Here is an 18,321-nt window from a genome sequence, read left to right as displayed (position 1 = left end):
TGAAAAACAGACCCCCTCCTTTTGCCTTCTCCTAATCAGCAGTCCCATACATCCTGTGTAGCAAGAAGCCCTCAGTTCATGCTGACATATCCAGCATGTCCAGAGTGAGCCATGTCTCCATGAAACAGCAATTCCTAATTTCCCTCCTATATGACAAACTTGCCCTTAGTCCTCAATCTCGTTCTCCAGTGACTGTACATTTGCCTCAAGTTACTGGATAGAGGAAGTTTCATGCCCCAGAGTTTTAGCCTGGTTTGGAGTCCTCCGCTCCTTTCGGCCATGGTGTTGTATCTTCATCTGCTTTACTGAGTCCTTAAGAAGATTGCGAAATCATTAGTTCATTGAGACGGATCAAAAGCACACAACTTGGAGAGGAATTACAGGCTGCAGATTACAATTGGAGTAGTTCAGAAGAAGAGCATTGAGAAGTTTTGTAAGGTGCCTGCAACATGTCACTGTAGTTCACCAGCACCATCTTGCATCATTGTCAAGATCTTCTAGATGTCCTATCTCTATATGTGGCTTGAGGGAAATGCATTTATACCCTTCATAAATTTACAGATCTCTACCAGTTGCCCCTTGGCCTCCTCTGACCCAGTCTATCCTGCCTTTCCGTACACGTGAAGCGCTCCATTCCAGGTAACATGTTAGTGGATCTTATCTCCACAGCTACCATCGGGGAGCAGATACAGGAGCTTGAAGACGTACAATCGAAATTTGAAGAACAGCTTCTTCTCCTCAGCCATCAGATTTCAGAACAGCATTATTTGATTTTTGCACTATTTATTTATTTTGTAACTGACATAAGTAATTTTTATATCCTCCACTGTACTGCTGCCACAAAACAAAAAAAAACTGAGGACAATATGTCAATAATAAACCTGATTCTGAACCTTCTGCTAGTGTGAATAGACTCTTGCAGAGGTCTAATAATGTTTTCAGTAATCTTTAGCTTGAGATGCTATTAGGTAGACGCCTGAATATGTAAAGAATGCAGGAATACGGATCGAAACAAGCAGAAGAGAATTGATTTAATTCAGCACCATGTTTGTTACAAGCAGCATAGGCTGAAGGGCTGAAGAGCCTGTTCCTGTGCCATAACTATCCCACAACGTTTTTGCTGGTAATTTCTTTGTCCCAGTTAATGGAGGCAGGTATCCCATATTATTTATGCATCCAGCCAATATGTTTTATTAAGCCAATGTGACAACAAGCATGTTAATAGGCCATGTATCTCATTATTGTGTGGGGGATACTTATTTCGAAGGTAGTTTCACTACAACATGCTTCATCAGCTATTTTTGTTTTCCTTTTGGACATTCTGAAATTGTAAAAAAGTGCAGTGGAAACTAACTGTGAGCCTACCCTTTTAGAACATAGAACATAGAATAGTACAGCACAGTACAGGCCCTTCAGCCCACAATGTTGTGCCAACTCTCAAACCCTGCCTCCCATATAAGCCCCCACCTTAAATTCCTCCATATACCTGTCTAGTAGTCTCTTAAACTTCACGAGTATATCTGCCTCCACCACTGACTCAGGCAGTGCATTCCACACACCAACCACTCTTTGAGTAAAAAACCTTCCTCTAATATCCCCCTTGAACTTCCCACCCCTTACCTTAAAGCCATGTCCTCTTATATTGAGCAGTGGTGCCCTGGGGAAGAGGCGCTGGCTATCCACTCTATCTATTCCTCTTATTATCTTGTACACCTCTATCATGTCTGCTCTCATCCTCCTCTCCAAAGAGTAAAGCCCTAGCTCCCTTAATCTCTGATCATGATGCATACTTTCTAAACCAGGCAGCATCCTGGTAAATCTCCTCTGTACCCTTTCCAATGCTTCCACATCCTTCCTATAGTGAGGTGACCAGAACTGGACACAGTACTCCAAGTGTGGCCTAACCAGAGTTTTATAGAGCTGCATCATTACAACGCGAACCTTAAACTCTATCCCTCGACTTATGAAAGCTAACATCCCATAAGCTTTCTTAACTACCCTATCCACCTGTGAGGCAACTTTCAGGGATCTGTGGACATGTACCCCGAGATCCCTCTGCTCCTCCACACTACCAAGTATCCTGCCATTTACTTTGTACTCTGCCTTGGAGTTTGTCCTTCCAAAGTGTACCACCTCACACTTCTCGGGGTTGAACTGCATCTGCCACTTCTCAGCCCACTCCTGCATCCTATCAATGTCTCTCTGCAATCTTTGACAATCCTCTACACTATCTACAACACCACCAACCTTTGTGTCATCTGCAAACTTGCCAACCCATCCTTCTACCCCCACATTAATAAAAATCACGAGAAGTAGAGGTCCCAGAACAGATCCTTGTGGGACACCACTACTCACAATCCTCCAATCTGAATGTACTCCCTCCACCACCACCCTCTGCCTTCTGCAGGCAAGCCAATTCTGAATTCACCTGGCCAAACTTCCCTGGATCCCATGCCTTCTGATTTTCTGAATAAACCTACCCTGTGGAACCTTGTCAAGTGCCTTACTAAAATCCATATAGATCACATCCACTGCACTACCCTCATCTATATGCCTGGTCACCTCCTCAAAGAACTCTATCAGGCTTGTTAGACACGATCTGCCCTTCACAAAGCCATGCTGACTGTCCCTGATCAGACCATGATTCTCTAAATGCCCATAGATCCTATCTCTAAGAATCTTTTCCAACAGCTTTCCCACCACAGACGTAAGGCTCACTGGTCTATAATTACCCGAACTACCCCTACTACCTGTTTTGAACAAGGGGACAGCATTCGCCTCCCTCCAATTCTCCAGTACCATTCCCATGGACAACGAGGACATAAAGATCCTAGCCAGAGGCTTAGCAATCTCTTCTCTCGCCTCATGGAGCAGCCTGGGGAATATTCCGTCAGGCCCCGGGGACTTATCTGTCTTAATGTATTTTAACAACTCCAACACCTCCTCTCCCTTAATATCAACATGCTTCAGAACATCAACCTCACTCATATTGTCCTCACCATCAGCAAGTTCCCTCTCATTGGTGAATACCGAAGAGAAGTATTCATTGAGGGCCTCGCTCACTTCCACAGCCTGCAGGCACATCTTCCCACCTTTATCTCTAATCGGTCCTACCTTCACTCCTGTCATCCTTTTTTTCTTCGCATAATTGAAGAATGCCTTTGGGTTTTCCTTTACCCTACTCGCCAAGGCCTTCTCATGCCTCCTTCTTGCTCTTCTCAGCCCCTTATTAAGCTCCTTTCTTGCTTCCCTATATTCCTCAATAGACCCATCTGATCCTTGCTTCCTAAACCTCATGTATGCTGCCTTCTTCCACCTGACTAGATTTTCCACCTCACTTGTCACTCATGGTTCCTTCACCCTACCATTCTTTATCTTCCTCACCGGGACAAATTTATCCCTAACATTCCGCAAGAGATCTCTAAACATCGACTACATGTCCACAGTACATTTCCCTGCAAAAACATCATCCCAATTCACACCCGCAAGTTTGAGCTGTATAGCCTCATAATTTGCCTTTCCCCAATTAAAAATTTTCCTGTCCTCTTGATTCTATCCTTTTCCATGATAACGCTAAAGGCCAGGGAGTGGTGGTCACTGTCCCCCAGATGCTCACCCACTGAGAGATCTGTAACCTGACCCGGTTCATTACCTAGTACTAGATCTAGTATGGCATTCCCCCTGGTTGGCCTGTCCACATACTGAGACAGGAATCCATCCTGGACACACTTAACAAACTCTGCCCCATCTAAACCCTTGGAACTAATCAGGTACCAATCAATATTAGGGAAGTTAAAGTCACCCATGATAACAACCCTGTTATTTTTGCACCTTTCCAAAATCGGCCTCCCAATCTGCTCCTCTGTATCTCTGCTGCTACCAGGGGGCCTATAGAATACCCCCAGTAGAGTAACTGCTCCCTTCCTGTTCCTGACTTCCACACATATTGACTCAAAAGAGGATCCTGCTGTATTACCCACCCTTTCTGTAGCTGTAATAGTAACCCTCACCAGTAATGCCACCCCTCCTCCCCTTTTTCCACCCTCTCTATCCCTTTTAAAGCACTGAAATCCAGGAATATTGAGAATCCATTCCTACCCTGGTGCTAGCCAAGTCTCTGTAATGGCCACTACATCATAATTCCATGTATGTATCCAAGCTCTCAGTTCATCACCTTTGTTCCTGATGCTTCTTGCATTGAGGTACACACATTTCAGCCCTTCTACCTTACTGTCTTTACACCGTTTATTCTGCTTCTATTTCCTCAAAGCCTCTCTGTATGTTAGATCTGGTTTTACTCCATGCACTTCTTTCACTGCTCTATCGCTCTGGGTCCCATCCCCCTTGCAAATTAGTTTAAATCTTCCCAAACCATGCTAGCAAACCTACCTGCAAGGATATTTCTCCCCCTCGAGTTCAGGTGCAACCCATCCAATCTGTACAGGTCCCACCTTCCCCAGAAGAGATCCCAATGATCTAAAAATCTAAAACCCTGCTCCCTGCACCAACTCCTCAGCCACGCATTCAACTGCCATCTCCTCCAATTCTTACCATCACTGTCACGTAGCACTGGCAGCAATCCTGAGAACGCCACCCTTGAGGTCCTGTTCTTCAGCCTACTGCCTAGTTCCCGAAACTCACACTTCAGGACCTCATCCCTCTTCCTGCCTACGTCGTTAGTCCCAACATGCATCACGACTTCTGGTTGCTTTCCCTCTTGTACCAGGATGTCGTGCACCCCGTCAGAGACATCCCGGACCCTGGCACCCGGGAGGCAACAAACCATGTGGATGTCCTTCTCACGTCCACAAAATCTCTTGTCTGCTCCCCTGACTATAGAGTCTCCAATGATGACAGCTCTCCTCTTCTCCGTCCCACCCTTCTGCACCACAGAGTCAGACTCAGTGCTGGAGGCCCTGCCACCATGGTTCACACCTGGTCGGTCGTCCCCACCAACAGTATCCAGGACGGTAAACTTATTATTCAGGGGAATGGCTACAGGGGTGCTCTGCACTACCTATCTGCTCACCTTCACTTTCCCCCCTTTGACTGTCACCTAACGACCTGCTTCCGATAGCCTAGGTGTGACTACCTCCCTGTAGCTCTCATCTATTTTCATTTCCTTTATACTGTAATGTATTCTTCCACTGCAATCCTGCCATTTCTACCACCACCTGCCCCCCACCCCCCATTCACACCTAAATGTAAATTTTTTGGGTTCATGCGATCTTTTTTAGCAATGTATACGTAGGTATCCTGCATCTCCTGTGACAAAGTCCATCCAGCCTTTTGCATCAAGCTCATCAAAACGGCCTCACAACCTAATTCCACTCACTTATCCCTAAGTCTCAACAGGGGAGACTTTAGTGTTAATAACTATGTGTCTAACTAACCTACTTATTGAGCCAAACAATTATACAAAATTTTGGCCATTTGCAGCTGGAAATGAATATTTGCTCTCATCTATTGCAATCATTTCATGCTTATATAACCTAGAGCAGCAGTGGACTGACTATCTTGGGGAAAATATACATTCTGGGATGTAAAATATTAATCAGTAGGCAGATAATTTTTCCAAAGGGATGTTATGAATTTCAAACATAATAGAAATTTGTTCACTTGCCATAAAGATCATCCTACAGTTATATTTTGAGATAATTTCTTTAATAGAATTCATTTCTTATTACTGTATCTATCATCCAAAAGGCTAGACTAAGTCAATGCTTTCACTTTTTAAATGTGTTCTTATGCACACTAACAGCATTTGTTCAAAAATGTCTTGCATAAAGGAGTCAAAAGGTTCTTTATGCTATAAACATTACAAATGTTCTTTCTTCTTTTCCAGTTAATCTGTTAGATACGGCATCAATACAGGGAGACTGGGGATGGATGACTTATCCTCACAACGGGGTGAGTAAAGTTACTCTGCAAAGATGGATTTTATATCAATCTAGTGACTTTATAATATGAGATTTGTTTCAGAAGTTCAAGTGATGGAAGTCCATATTTACTGTTGCTTCATAATTTTGACCTTAATGAGGAAATGGTGAGACTTCTCAATGTGTCCTTCATTGTTAAATAAACCTTAGTTTCTTTTCTACTTGTGCAGGTCATTGAACTTTGAGGTGACCTTCAGCTTTTAAATATCTCAATTTCTGACATCACTTTAGCGGGTGCAGTACATCAGCTGCATTGGATAAACTGGGAATTACTGGACAACATTTGCACAGTTAGATAGTCAGGTACTAGATACTACCAGCATGACTTGGAGATGGAGAGATCCTTCAGGCAAGAATAACTTTACAGAAGGAGGATGAGGTTCTCTCTGATCCAGAGAGTCTATCTTTCCACAATGTTTAGGAAGCCAAGATCTCACTGCACTTGAATGAGGAAACAGTGCTTTTGGAGACTATTTCCATGGCAAGACAGGGATGGGATCATTAAGACCATGTTTAAGCTTGGACCCCTCTGTTCATGGATCATTCTAGAGAACAGTGTAATACAACAAAGGGGCCTTAAGACTTTTACATGGAACAGAGAACAGTACACCACAGGAACAGCCCATTTGGTCCACAATGTTTGCACTGAACCCAACGCCAAAATAAATTCAATCTCTATGGCTTGCACATGATCCACATCATCCCTTGCATTTTCATGTGTCTGACAGCCTCTTAAACTCTTTAATCATATGTATTTCCACCACTCCCACATTTGCAGCATGTTCCCAGCACTGGAATATGACTATTAAAAGAAGTTTGGATAGATCCATGGATGGGAGGGGTATGGAAGGCTGTGGTCCATGTGCAGGTTGATGGGACTAGCAGATTGTTAGCTCAACATGTACTAGACGGGGTAAAGGACCTGGTTCTGTACTAGAGTGTTCTATGACTCCATAACTTACCATTCTCCATGTAAAAACTTGCCCAGCACATTTGCTTTAAACTTCATTCAAAATTGGTCTGCAGAGCTGATCATAGTTCAGCCTCAATGCTGGGTAATTGGTGGCTCATGTGCTGAACAATGTTCTAACCCCTAGATTCTGACTCCAATAACTGGAGTCAAGTCCACTGCTCTTGAAGTTTGAAAGCTGGTTACAGCTGACTGTAGATGGTCTTTGGAGCCCCGGAACAGACATCAGAATTGCCCTGATAGCACAGATTTGGAGGGAGGATGAGGGCTCCCACTTCCCTGTCATCTCCTATAACCCTACTATTGTGCAAGGGCTCTTCTCTTCTGTAGTTGCAGAACAGGAGAGGCATTTAAGGAGCTAATTCACTATGTAATGACTGATAGACTAGTATGTGATAAGTAAGGTTGGAAAATGACAATTGTGAAATTATGATGATTCCCGACAAGGCAGTTTGACCAATTCTGCCATGTAGTTTGTGGAGTTCTACCTCACAAAAACAGACCCACAGTGATCATTGTGTTGCTTTGGCATTTGACCCTGGAGTGGCCACTGAATAATGGCCAGCTGTCCCTCCTGGTCACTGAGCCACAGGCATTATTGATCACTGCCAGTTTTTTTTCAATAAGGAAGAGAAAGCAGTAAGTGTCTGGGTTTACACATGGAAAACGCTGCCGGAGCTCAGGTCAGGCAGCATCAATGGAGAGGAATAAAAAGTTGATGTCTTGGGCCAAGACCTGTCAGAAATATTGACTCTTTTTCTCCACTCCATAGATACTGACCTACTGAGTTCCTACGGCATTTTGTGGATGTTACTCTGGATTTTCAGCATCTGCAGAATCGCTTGTGTTTATAAGTGACTGGGTTGACTATGTGACTGAGCAATGCCTGCCATACATACATACCCCATGGTTACATGACATGCCATGAGATCCGGATGTGATCAACAGCACAATGAAATGGGGTATGAGTTCAGATGAACAGAGAATGCCATGCACTTTGTGATAACACAGCATCATGATGCAATTCCTTTCCTCCCACGAGTGCTCTTCACCAACTGGCTTCCTCCAGTCGATTGTTTGTTGCACAGACGCTAGCATTATGATCACATGCTCCCCATAAACTTGCAGCACCTGCCCTGTCTCATTCCCTAACAGGAGATCAAGTACAGCACACGCTAGCTTGCTCCACCTAGCTCGCATCACATCAGACATGCTCCCTAGTCCAGTTATCATCCTGTTAAATCTCTTCTGCACCGTCTCTAAGGCTTCTGCGTCCTTCCCATACATGAACAGAATACTCCAGATGTGGTTGAACCAGGGCTTTAGAGAGCTGCAATGGTACCCTGTGGCTCCTGAACTCAATTCTCTGACAATCACAGGCCAACACACCATATGGCTTTTCAATGACCTTATCAACTTGCATGACAACTTTGTACATAGACCTGGATTTTGCTGTTCCTCTAAATTGTTAAGAATCCTGATATTAACCTTGTACTCTGAACTTCCAAAGTGTATCACTTAATAACTCCTCTAGATTGAACACCATCTGTCATTTCCATTACTCCACCCCCAGCTCTAAATGCTATCAATGTCCCATTGTAACCAATGACAACCTTTTACACTGTCCATTACATCAGATTGGTGCAAGAACTTGTGCATTGTTGTTCAAACGCATATTTCCAGAGGATCCAATTTCTTTTCATCTGCCACCTTCTAAAATTGAATTGAATTGAATTGACTTCATTTCTTACATCCTTCACATACGAGGAGTAAAAATCTTTGTTACGTCTCCATCTGAACATGCAATGTGCAAATTAGTAATATGCAGTAAACAGTATAGCAAATAGAATAGTATTTGTAATAATACAGTAAACTATACAACAGAACTGTCAATATAGCTTCGGAATACAATTGTGTGAGTGTGAATTAATCAGTCTGATGGCCTGGTGGAAGAAGCTGTCGTGAAGCCTGTTGGTCCTGGCTTTGATGCTGTGGTACCGTTTACCGGATGGCAGCAGCTGCAACAGTTAGTTGTTGGTGTGACTTGGGTCTCCAATGATCCTTCGATCCCTTTTTACGCAGCTGTCACTGTAAATGTCCTGAATAGTGGGAAGGTCACATCCACAGATATGCTGGGCTGTCCGCACCACTCTCTGCAGAGCCCTGCGATTGAGGGAAGTACAGTTTCCATACCAGGCAGTGATGCAGCCAGTCAGGATGCTCTCAATTGTGCCCCTGTAGAAAGTTCTTAGGATTTGGGGACTCATGACGAACTCAGACCATTTATCATTTGCATTTTTATATTTTACAAAACTGCTAGAAGAGACAATTCCATTCTGAATTTGAACTAAATAGTTCCACATGTGAATTAAGTATTTCCTCAGTTAACCTATGTGTGCATTTAGATATAATGTTCAGTCACTGGGATTGTAGTGTATGAGAGAATGGTGATCTTCCTTGTGATGGCAAGATTCTTCTGTCCTGAAGAAGACCCATGAAAATCTTCATATGGTGATCTCATCGTCCTAAAGGCTAATGTTTTATTTTGAAGCCATGACCACTGTCTCTAAATGTTATATCAACTTGACATCTACCCTATCAGTCCATTGAGAATTTTATGCCTTTCATTGAGGTACCTTTTACTTTTCAAAACAATGGAGTGTACTTCTACTTTGTTCCCTATAGCATACGCGGTACATCCTTGTTCAGGTATGGAGATCAGATCAATGTACAATATTCTGGATGTGGTTTCATTTGTCCCTTTATGATTAGAGCAAGACTTCTATACAATTATATTGAAATCCTCTTGCAATAGAAGCCAACATGTTGTTTGTCCTCCCCATTACTTTCTGTACCTGCATGTTACCTTTGAGTGTTAGGTCCATGTCAACACTTTTCAACTTCTCATTGTAATCAGGATGGATGTAGGAGGAACTGAGTGGAGTAATCGGACACTCCTCACTTTCTGACCACTGGGGTCCCATGAGTGTTGTATCAGCAGCATCACCATAGACACCACATATTCCATTTCCAGCAGCCACTGGTCTGAATAAAAGGCCTTGATTACTGACTTCTGGTCTGATCTACCAACACTTACAAGGCTAGAAAAATACAACTTTTAGGCAGATAAAGGATGAAGAACAAGGCAGAAATTACTCCGGAATCCAGCCCAACAAAGCAGTCAGGCCAGATTTTTGCCAGTTCACTGCATTTATATATCAACACCACTTTTAGCAATGAGCTAGTTTAATCTTCCAATCCTACTAAAATAATAATGTATTAGTTGTATAAACAGGCCATGTTGGAGACACTCAGTGCGTCCAGTAGAACAGTGGGGAGAGGAGGAGAGTTTTCATTTTGGTTCAAGATCTCCTTGTCAGAATTGGGGAGAGGAAACAAGGGTGGGGAGGAACAAGGGCATACTTGTGATAGGGTGAGATCAAAACATTGTCAAAGCAATGGAGGAAATTTTAACATGGGAAAAATATTGCATTTTGGTAAGAGGAATCAAAAGGCAGATGATTATCCAAATGAAAAGAGACTTAAGATAAGCAAAATTCTAAGGGATTTAGGTTTTCTGGTACATGAATCACAAAATATGAGCTGGCAGGAGCATCCAGAACATATTGGCCTGTAATCTCGGGGGTTGGAGTTTAGATATTGCGAAGCGTTGTTATAATTCTACATGGTGTTGGTGAGGCTGTACTACACACTGTTTTGGTCATCTTACTTAAGGAAGGATATGGGTGGCACTGGAGGTTATCTGAAAGATATTTACCAGGATAATTGCTAGAATCAGGGGATTATCCTATAAAGAGGGGATAAATGGGTTGAGTCTATACTCTTTGAAATTTGGAAGATTGAAGAGTGACTGTATTGAAACATAGATAAACATAAACCTAAGGTAGAAGTTGAGATTTTGTTTTTCAAGTAAGGGACAAAGTTACAAGGTAAGAGGATAGGTTTCTAAAGCTGAATTTAATAGAACTTTTTGCAGAGAGTGGTGGATCTCTGCCCCAGTGAGTTTTGGAGGTTGGTCATCTGAAGCTTTTAAAGTAGAGGTAGGTACATTTTTGGAAGACTGGGGATTGAGAGTTATAGAGATATGACACAAGAGAGGAACTTGCTAGCACAGGGCAACCATGATCATTTCAAATGGTGGGGTAGGCTTGAATGGCCAGCTGGTACACTCCAGTCCCTATTTCCTTTTGGCCTTCTGGTTATGACTGTTTAGAACTGAGAAATTTATAAATTGATAGAAAACATTGCTGTGGAGACTAGAAAATAAAGGAATTGTTCTTCTGAAATTGTTACATTCATTAGAGTGTCCCCTGGATTTCAGCGTAGCTAGATGAAAGATGAGGTCATGCTCATCAAACGCGTTTATCTCATTTATAGTTGTCTAAAGGGTTAGTGAAACACAATTGCCAAAGCAACCTCCAGGTTGATATATCACGTATCACAATGACAATGTTGCTATATCCAAGAAGCAGAGGTGCATCAAATTCTGTTGTTGGAGCTTGAAGCTCAGTGTGGTTTCTCCTGTCTCATGGTCATAGTCATAGTCATAGTCATACTTTATTGATCCCGAGGGAGATTGGTTTTCATTACAGTTGCACCGTAACTAATTAAATAGTAATATGTAAATTACGCCAGGAAATAAGTCCAGGACCAGCCTATTGGCTCAGGGTGTCTGACCCTCCAAGGGAGGAGTTGTGAAGTTCGATGGCCACAGGCAGGAATGACTTCCTATGATGCTCAGTGTTGCATCTTGGTGGAATGAGCCTCTGGCTGAATATACTCCTGTGCCCACCCAGTACATTATGTAGTGGATGGGAGACATTGACCAAGATGGCATGCAACTTGGACAACATCCCCTTTTCAGACACCATCGTCAGAGAGTCCAGTTCCATCCCCACAACATCACTGGCCTTACAAATGAATTTGTTGATCCTGTTGGTGTCTGCTACCCTCAGCCTGCTGCCCCAGCACACAACAGCAAACATGATAGCACTGGCCACCACAGACTTGTAGAACATCCTCAGCATCGTCCAGCAGATGTTAAAGGACTTCAGTCTCAGGAAATAGAGACGGCTCTGACCCTTCTTGTGGACAGCCTCAGTGTTCTTTGACCAGTCCAGTTTATTGTCAATTTGTATCCCCAGGTATTTGTAATCCTCCACCATGTCCACACTGACTCCCTGGATGGAAACAGGGGTCACCGGTGCCTTAACCCTCCTCAGGTCTACCACCAGCTCCTTAGCCTTTTTCACGTTAAGCTGCTCAGTGTGATGGCAGCAATACTGCATGAGTTGAATGTCTAAAAGGTTGGAGTACAGTTATAGACATTGTGTACCCACCGTCTCCATGTAACTTCTTATTTATTGCTGTTGTCTAGAGGACACTTGCACTGTTGCAAACTTGATTATGAAAACTCTGCAGAATGTTTTTAGTTACAAAGTTTGTTTTATGGCAATCTAAAATACATAATTTTAGGGTAGGACTTTCTCAGTGAGGGAATGGGGATGAACTATAATCCTCTCTCAGTTATTGCTTTTTTCTTTCGATCCCAGTTGGGTGCTTTTGTAACACATACTTAGTGGGCAGCGGGTTTCCAAATTCTGACTTTGGTCCGGACTGTTCTGGTTAACATCTGCTTTCCTGCTATTGCATGCTGAAAGCTTTGGATAGCAGTAGAAGCAGATGACAACCACAAGAGCTGGGACCAAGGACTTGTCATCAATCCTCTGTTATCTCAATGTTTCAATACTGATTCCCTGTACACTTTATCATTGGGTCTGATTGCGTGCAGGGTTTGGGAACTTCGTTCGGAATGGACAGCCAAGGCAAAACGGAAGCTGGGAATGTGGCAGTAGTGTTCCCTATCAATAGCAGACAAGTATCTGTTAATCATTTGCAAGCTTCTCCTGATGACGCTGTACATGGTACATGAGTGACTGAAACACCCACTCCTCAGCCAAGATATCTTCCAGTTCATTTGGAGATCCAAACTGGATCACATCGGTTGGGTTGTGATCTACAGGTCTCCTGAGAAAAGACGGATAACCATTATCAATGTAGCCCTTGTCCTTTAGGTCACCTTAGTGCATGGCTGCAGTAAGTGGTGCAAAGTATGAAAGTATGCAAGCATCTTGTTCCCCTATGTGCTGAGGCTCTATCTATCCCTGATTTCCTGAAAAGTAGGCTTGGTTTTGTTGCTACACATTGTTCCATCCATCTGGCCTTTGCAACATCTACCCTCTGTAACAAAGTTTCCCCAGGAAAACACCCTTGGCCATAAGTCCATCAGGCAGTGGTCAGCACAGAAGTCCGTAAAGCCCTGTAGGGGAAGGACATGATTAACTCTGTGCAACAGTTTGCGGCAGACTGTCAAATAAGTTGGCAAAATGCCCAGGACTCACACCCCTCACTAGGCTGGTTGTTGAAGGGACCTTCCCCATACGATCCTTCCTGCATAGAGTCGTACTGTGGTGTGGATGCGATGATTGTCCTCTTCCTCATGGACAGTGCGTTTGCCAGGAAGGGTGCAATGTCCTCATCAATCTTCATGCCAAACAGGTGTGTAACGGAGGACTGTGTAATTTATGGGCTGTTCCCAGGAATGCAGACCGAGGCAGACTTCAACTGCTGCTGGAAGACCGTCAGTTTAGTGAAAGGAGCCCTCTGGTTAGCCCAAAATCTCTTAGTCACCTGGTGTGAGGAGACAAGTGAAAGCTGCTGATACATTCAGTGGGGCAGGAGTCTGTGCTTAGCGGCACATGAAGCGTTTCCTATTCTTATTTAAAATTTCCAGAATCTATAGCTTTGGATTTCCATTTTTCAGTCTTTACAGCTCTTACGAGAAGCTGAGCTCCACTCTAACCTCCCAACATCATTCTGTAACTGCTTCTCTTACATACATCTCGATACCAAATGATGAGTGGTTTCGATACGTTATGTGGTAAGAATCCTTTTCCTGGGGTGGACACCTTAGGAGTCATAAATTCATGGATTATACAGAACAGAAATAGGCCTTTCAACCCAACTCTTCTGTGCCAACCAGTGGTCTACCTGAATTTGTCCCATTTGCTTGCCTTAGACCCGCATCCTTAACTTTCCTGTCCATCCATCTGACCAAATGCTCAAAAGGTTTAAATATTATAATCATATATGGATCTACCACTTCCACTGGGAGATTGTTCCATATACCCACCACCATCTGTGTGAAAAAGTTCAGGTTTCCTTTCTACCTTTACTGTTCGACCTTAAACTTGTCCCTTCTTGTTTGAGGCTCCCTACCCTGGAGAAAGAAGATTGTAACCGTTTGCCTTACCTTACTTCTTATAATTTTGTATAACTCCGTAAGGTCAGTCCTCAGCCACACTCACTCCAGAAGAGAAAAATCCTACAGTCTATCCAGTCTCTCTATAACTCAAGCCCTCCAGACCTGGTAACGTCCTCGTGAAAATTTTTTGCACCCTTTCCAGCTCAGCGGCATCAATGCTACAGCAGGACAACCAGCTATAGTGACTGGCTATTAGCCTAAAATACAAGGGCTTTGGTTTAAGGTGAAAGGCAGAAGGTTTAGAGGAGATCGGAGGGGGCATTTGTTTAGATTCCACAGAGTGATTGGAATCTGAAAAGCATGGTGGTCTGAAGCACCTGTTTCTATGCTCTACAATTTGATAACTCTGACTAGAGGCTAGAGGTAGGCCCAGTGAGTTTTATGTTCTAGGTAGAGGCAGGAAGTCCTTGCAATGATTCTCTTGTATTGATGACCAATAGCTGTGCTCTGACCAATAAGAAGGAATGCTCCCTCTCTGTTTTCTCCTTCAAAACTATGATGACCGTCATTATTATTCATCTTTGGCTTTTCAAGAATTCCAGGTCTCCTTCCTTTTCGTTAGATGTAACTTTGCATTTCTGACACCATCCATGTCATTTTTTTTGTATCCTCTTTGGAGCCTTTATCTCCTCACCATAACGCATCCAATAGCATTGTATGAATTAGTCTAACCAAGTTTAACAAAATTTTATTTGCTTCACTCATCTATTGAGATTTTCCCACAGCCAAAGCTCTCACTTTAAGGCATTTTATCTACTTATTTCATGCTCTTATTATTTATTGCTATTTATTTACAGTTGCATTTCAACAGTTTGTGGTCTTCTATGATCCTGTTTATAGCTACTGCAGATTTGCTGAGTATGCCCACAGGAGAATGAATCGCAGGATTGTATGTAGTGATATGTGTGTACTCTGATAATAAATTTTACTTTGAACCTTGAACTTTTGAACTTCCCAGAAATAAACCCTTGTGTGTGGCTTCCGTTTGTGCAGCTTTATTAACCAGTGTCTCTGATTTCTGCTTTGTTCTCCAAGGTCCCTTTGGTTCTTGACCCCCCCCCATCTAGATTTGCAGTTTCCATATGTCTCCTAATAATTTTTTCCCCATTGAAATGCAGGTTCATTCTGTATCGAAAACCATTTATCAAATATGTCAATTTCTCAAATATATAAACATTCTGTAATTTGTTACAGCTCTCTATATTAACAGTCTCACCCAATTTAATGGCATCTGTAAATTATTAATGGCTTTGTTGATTTCAGTACCTTAATTATTAATATAAATTGTAAACATTAATAATGATTCAAATCCCATGTGCATGTTGAATAGACCATTGTACATGCTTCTCTAATCTCCTGATCTATACGCTGGCTGGTATCAGGAATACTATTAAAAAGTCCATAAATTATTATTTGTTGCATTTTCTACCTTTTCTGTTTCTTATCTGCAACCCAGTTGTTCCATATCCAGATATCTGTCTGCTCTCCTTTCTGTCTACTGCCTTTATAGTCGAGTTCAGTTCCTTTTACATTTCGCATAACTTTTATAAGTTCCTAGGAATGTCATGTTATTCATCTTTCAAAACAGTTTTACACCCTGGAAAAGGTATAAAATCAAATGATAGACACAAGAGATTCTGCAGCTACTGGCAATCTTGAGCAACATACACAAAATGGTGGAAGAGCTCAGCATGTCAGGCAGCATCAGTGAAGGAGAATTAACAGTCGACAGTTTGGACCCAAACCCTTCAACAGGACTGGAAAGGAAGAGAATGGAAGACAGAATGCCTATCACCTGCCAGCTTGTGCTCCAACCCCTCCCATCTTATTCTGGTTTCTGATCTCCTTCTTTTCAGTCCCGATGAAAGGTTTTACCCTGAAACATCAACTGTTTATTCATTTCCATAAATGCTGAGTTCCTCTAGCATTCTCTGTGTGTGGCATGAGATCATATTACTCTATTATTATACTTGGTAATTACCCTGTTACAAACATTTCATGCATTCAAAAGTAATGAATCTCAACATTTCATAATTTTTCATCTAGTAGCCCTTGATCAAAATGCGAAAGTGCTGTATTTAAATCCTTCCGGATACAAATTACACAATCTTATCCAGCTACTTTCTGTTTTATCCCCTCTTTAGACATGTAGATTTACCCTACCCGAACCTTAACTCCCTCTATGACTGCAGACATCCCACCCTGCAAAAACTCATTTCAGGGAGGTAGCACCATCAATTTGCGGGAGACTTCCGGGAGAGGTGGGACGTCTGCAATAGAGTAGCTCCTTAACAGCCAGCCAGCTAGTTTAAATAACGTTAGCTATGCTAATGAACGAATGACACCTGTTAAACTCACCTCAACATGTCTTTTACAGTCTTAACCCACCAAGGGCAATAGAAAAGTCACTGTTGCAAACAGTGCAATGAGCAACACTGTCATTATTTTGACCCCTATTAGGCAGGGTACACTTTAGTGTAGTCTGGGGTGACGTACGTTTTACATTTTTTTTGGAACACTCTGCCACTCTGACGTTTTTTGGAACTCTCTCGCTCTTGCTCTCACTCTCTCTCTCTATTGTGCGCGTGCTCTCTCGCTCGTGGTCGCTCTCACTCGCACTCGCTCTCTTGGACTTGCTTTCTCGCTCTCACTCTCTCTTGCATTTGCTTTCTCACTCTTGCTCTCGCTCTCTCTCACAGTTGCTTTCTCACTCTTGCTCTCGCTCTCCCATGCTTGCTTTCTCGCTCTCATTCTCTCGTGCTTGCTTTCTCGCTCTTGCTCTCTCGCTCTTGCTTTCTCGCTCTCTCTCTCTCTCATGCGCGCTCTCTCTCTCTCTCCCGTGGTCGCTCTCACTCGCGCTTGCTTTCTTGCTCTTGTGCTCGCTTTCTCGCACGTGTTCTCTCATGCTCGCTCTCAAAAAAACCAATTTCCGGGACATTGTATGCAATTTGCGGGCATCAGGGAGCCACTATTAATTTGCAGGAGACTCCTGGAACCTCTGGGAGAGGTGGGATGTCTGTGACTACATGACATAAAATCACGTAAAACCAAATTAAAAAAAAACCATAACTTGGTTCAGAAAGATAAACTTTATTTTAAACTTAGCACGGGCTTAGCTTTGAAATCCTTGATTTACCAAGTTCTATGTTATGCACATCATCTCTCAGCTAGATACATTCTTTTCTTTTTCAATCTTTTTATTAATTTCAAAGTATAGAAACAAAACATAGCAATAATACAAATAGTAGGAGAAATATTGTTACACTTAGGAAAAGTAATTGTGAAATCAAATAGTGTAAGTTAACAAAGCTCCCAATCATGTAGAACTGACAACGGATAATACAAATCAAAAAAAAACTGAAAAAAAGTCATGAGAAAGAAAAAAAACAAAACCAAAAAAAAAACAAACCCCATCCCAAAAGAAAAACAAAATTAATCAACTAAACTAAAAGACTTGGACAAAACTAACAACTCAAAAATGGAAAAGAAGAAAACCTTAGTGTCGACGACTCCATTCCCCTCCAGCAGCAGTACAGAGAGGTAAGACAAGTTTGGAAATGATCAAATTACATCAAATGAAAATGCTGAATGAATGGCCTCCAAGTTTTTTCAAACTTAATGGAAGGGTCATAAACTGCACTTCTAATTTTCTCCAAGTTCAAACACACCATAGTTTGTGAAAACCAATGAAATACCTTAGGAGGGTTAATCTCTTCCCAATTCAACAAAATGGACCTTCTAGCCATTAAAGTAAGAAATGCAATCATCCTTCGTGATGAAGAGGTTAAATTATTTAAGTCTATCATTGGTAGTCCAAAGATAGCAGTAATTGGATGAGGTTGTAAGTCTATATTTAGGACCATTGAAATAATATCAAAAATATCTTTCCAATATTTCTCCAACAAGGGACATGACCAAAACATGTGGGTTAAAGAAGCTATCTCGGATTGACATGTGTCACATATTGGATTAATATAAGAGTAATAATGAGATAGTTTATCTTTGGACATATGAGCCCTGTGCACTACTTTAAACTGTATCAACCTATGCTTAGTACATACAGAGGA

The 18,321-nt window shown here is 42.3% G+C and overlaps 1 protein-coding gene across 1 annotated transcript in view; it reads left to right on the top strand.

Moving 5' to 3' along the window:
- The window catches only part of epha8 (eph receptor A8), a 527,259-nt gene that overhangs the window by 10,815 nt on the left and 498,123 nt on the right, over positions 1 to 18,321 (top strand). Inside the window, exon 2 of the mRNA XM_072245448.1 lies at positions 5,846 to 5,910. Within this exon, the coding sequence (XP_072101549.1) occupies positions 5,846 to 5,910 (65 nt within the window). The remainder of the gene's footprint in view (positions 1 to 5,845; positions 5,911 to 18,321) is intronic.

This window comes from Mobula birostris, chromosome 27 (genome assembly GCF_030028105.1).
Source record: "Mobula birostris isolate sMobBir1 chromosome 27, sMobBir1.hap1, whole genome shotgun sequence".
In the NCBI taxonomy this organism is placed as follows: domain Eukaryota; kingdom Metazoa; phylum Chordata; class Chondrichthyes; order Myliobatiformes; family Myliobatidae; genus Mobula; species Mobula birostris.
The sequence above is the reverse complement of the archived record's forward strand: the minus strand, read 5'-3'. Positions and strand labels throughout refer to the sequence as shown.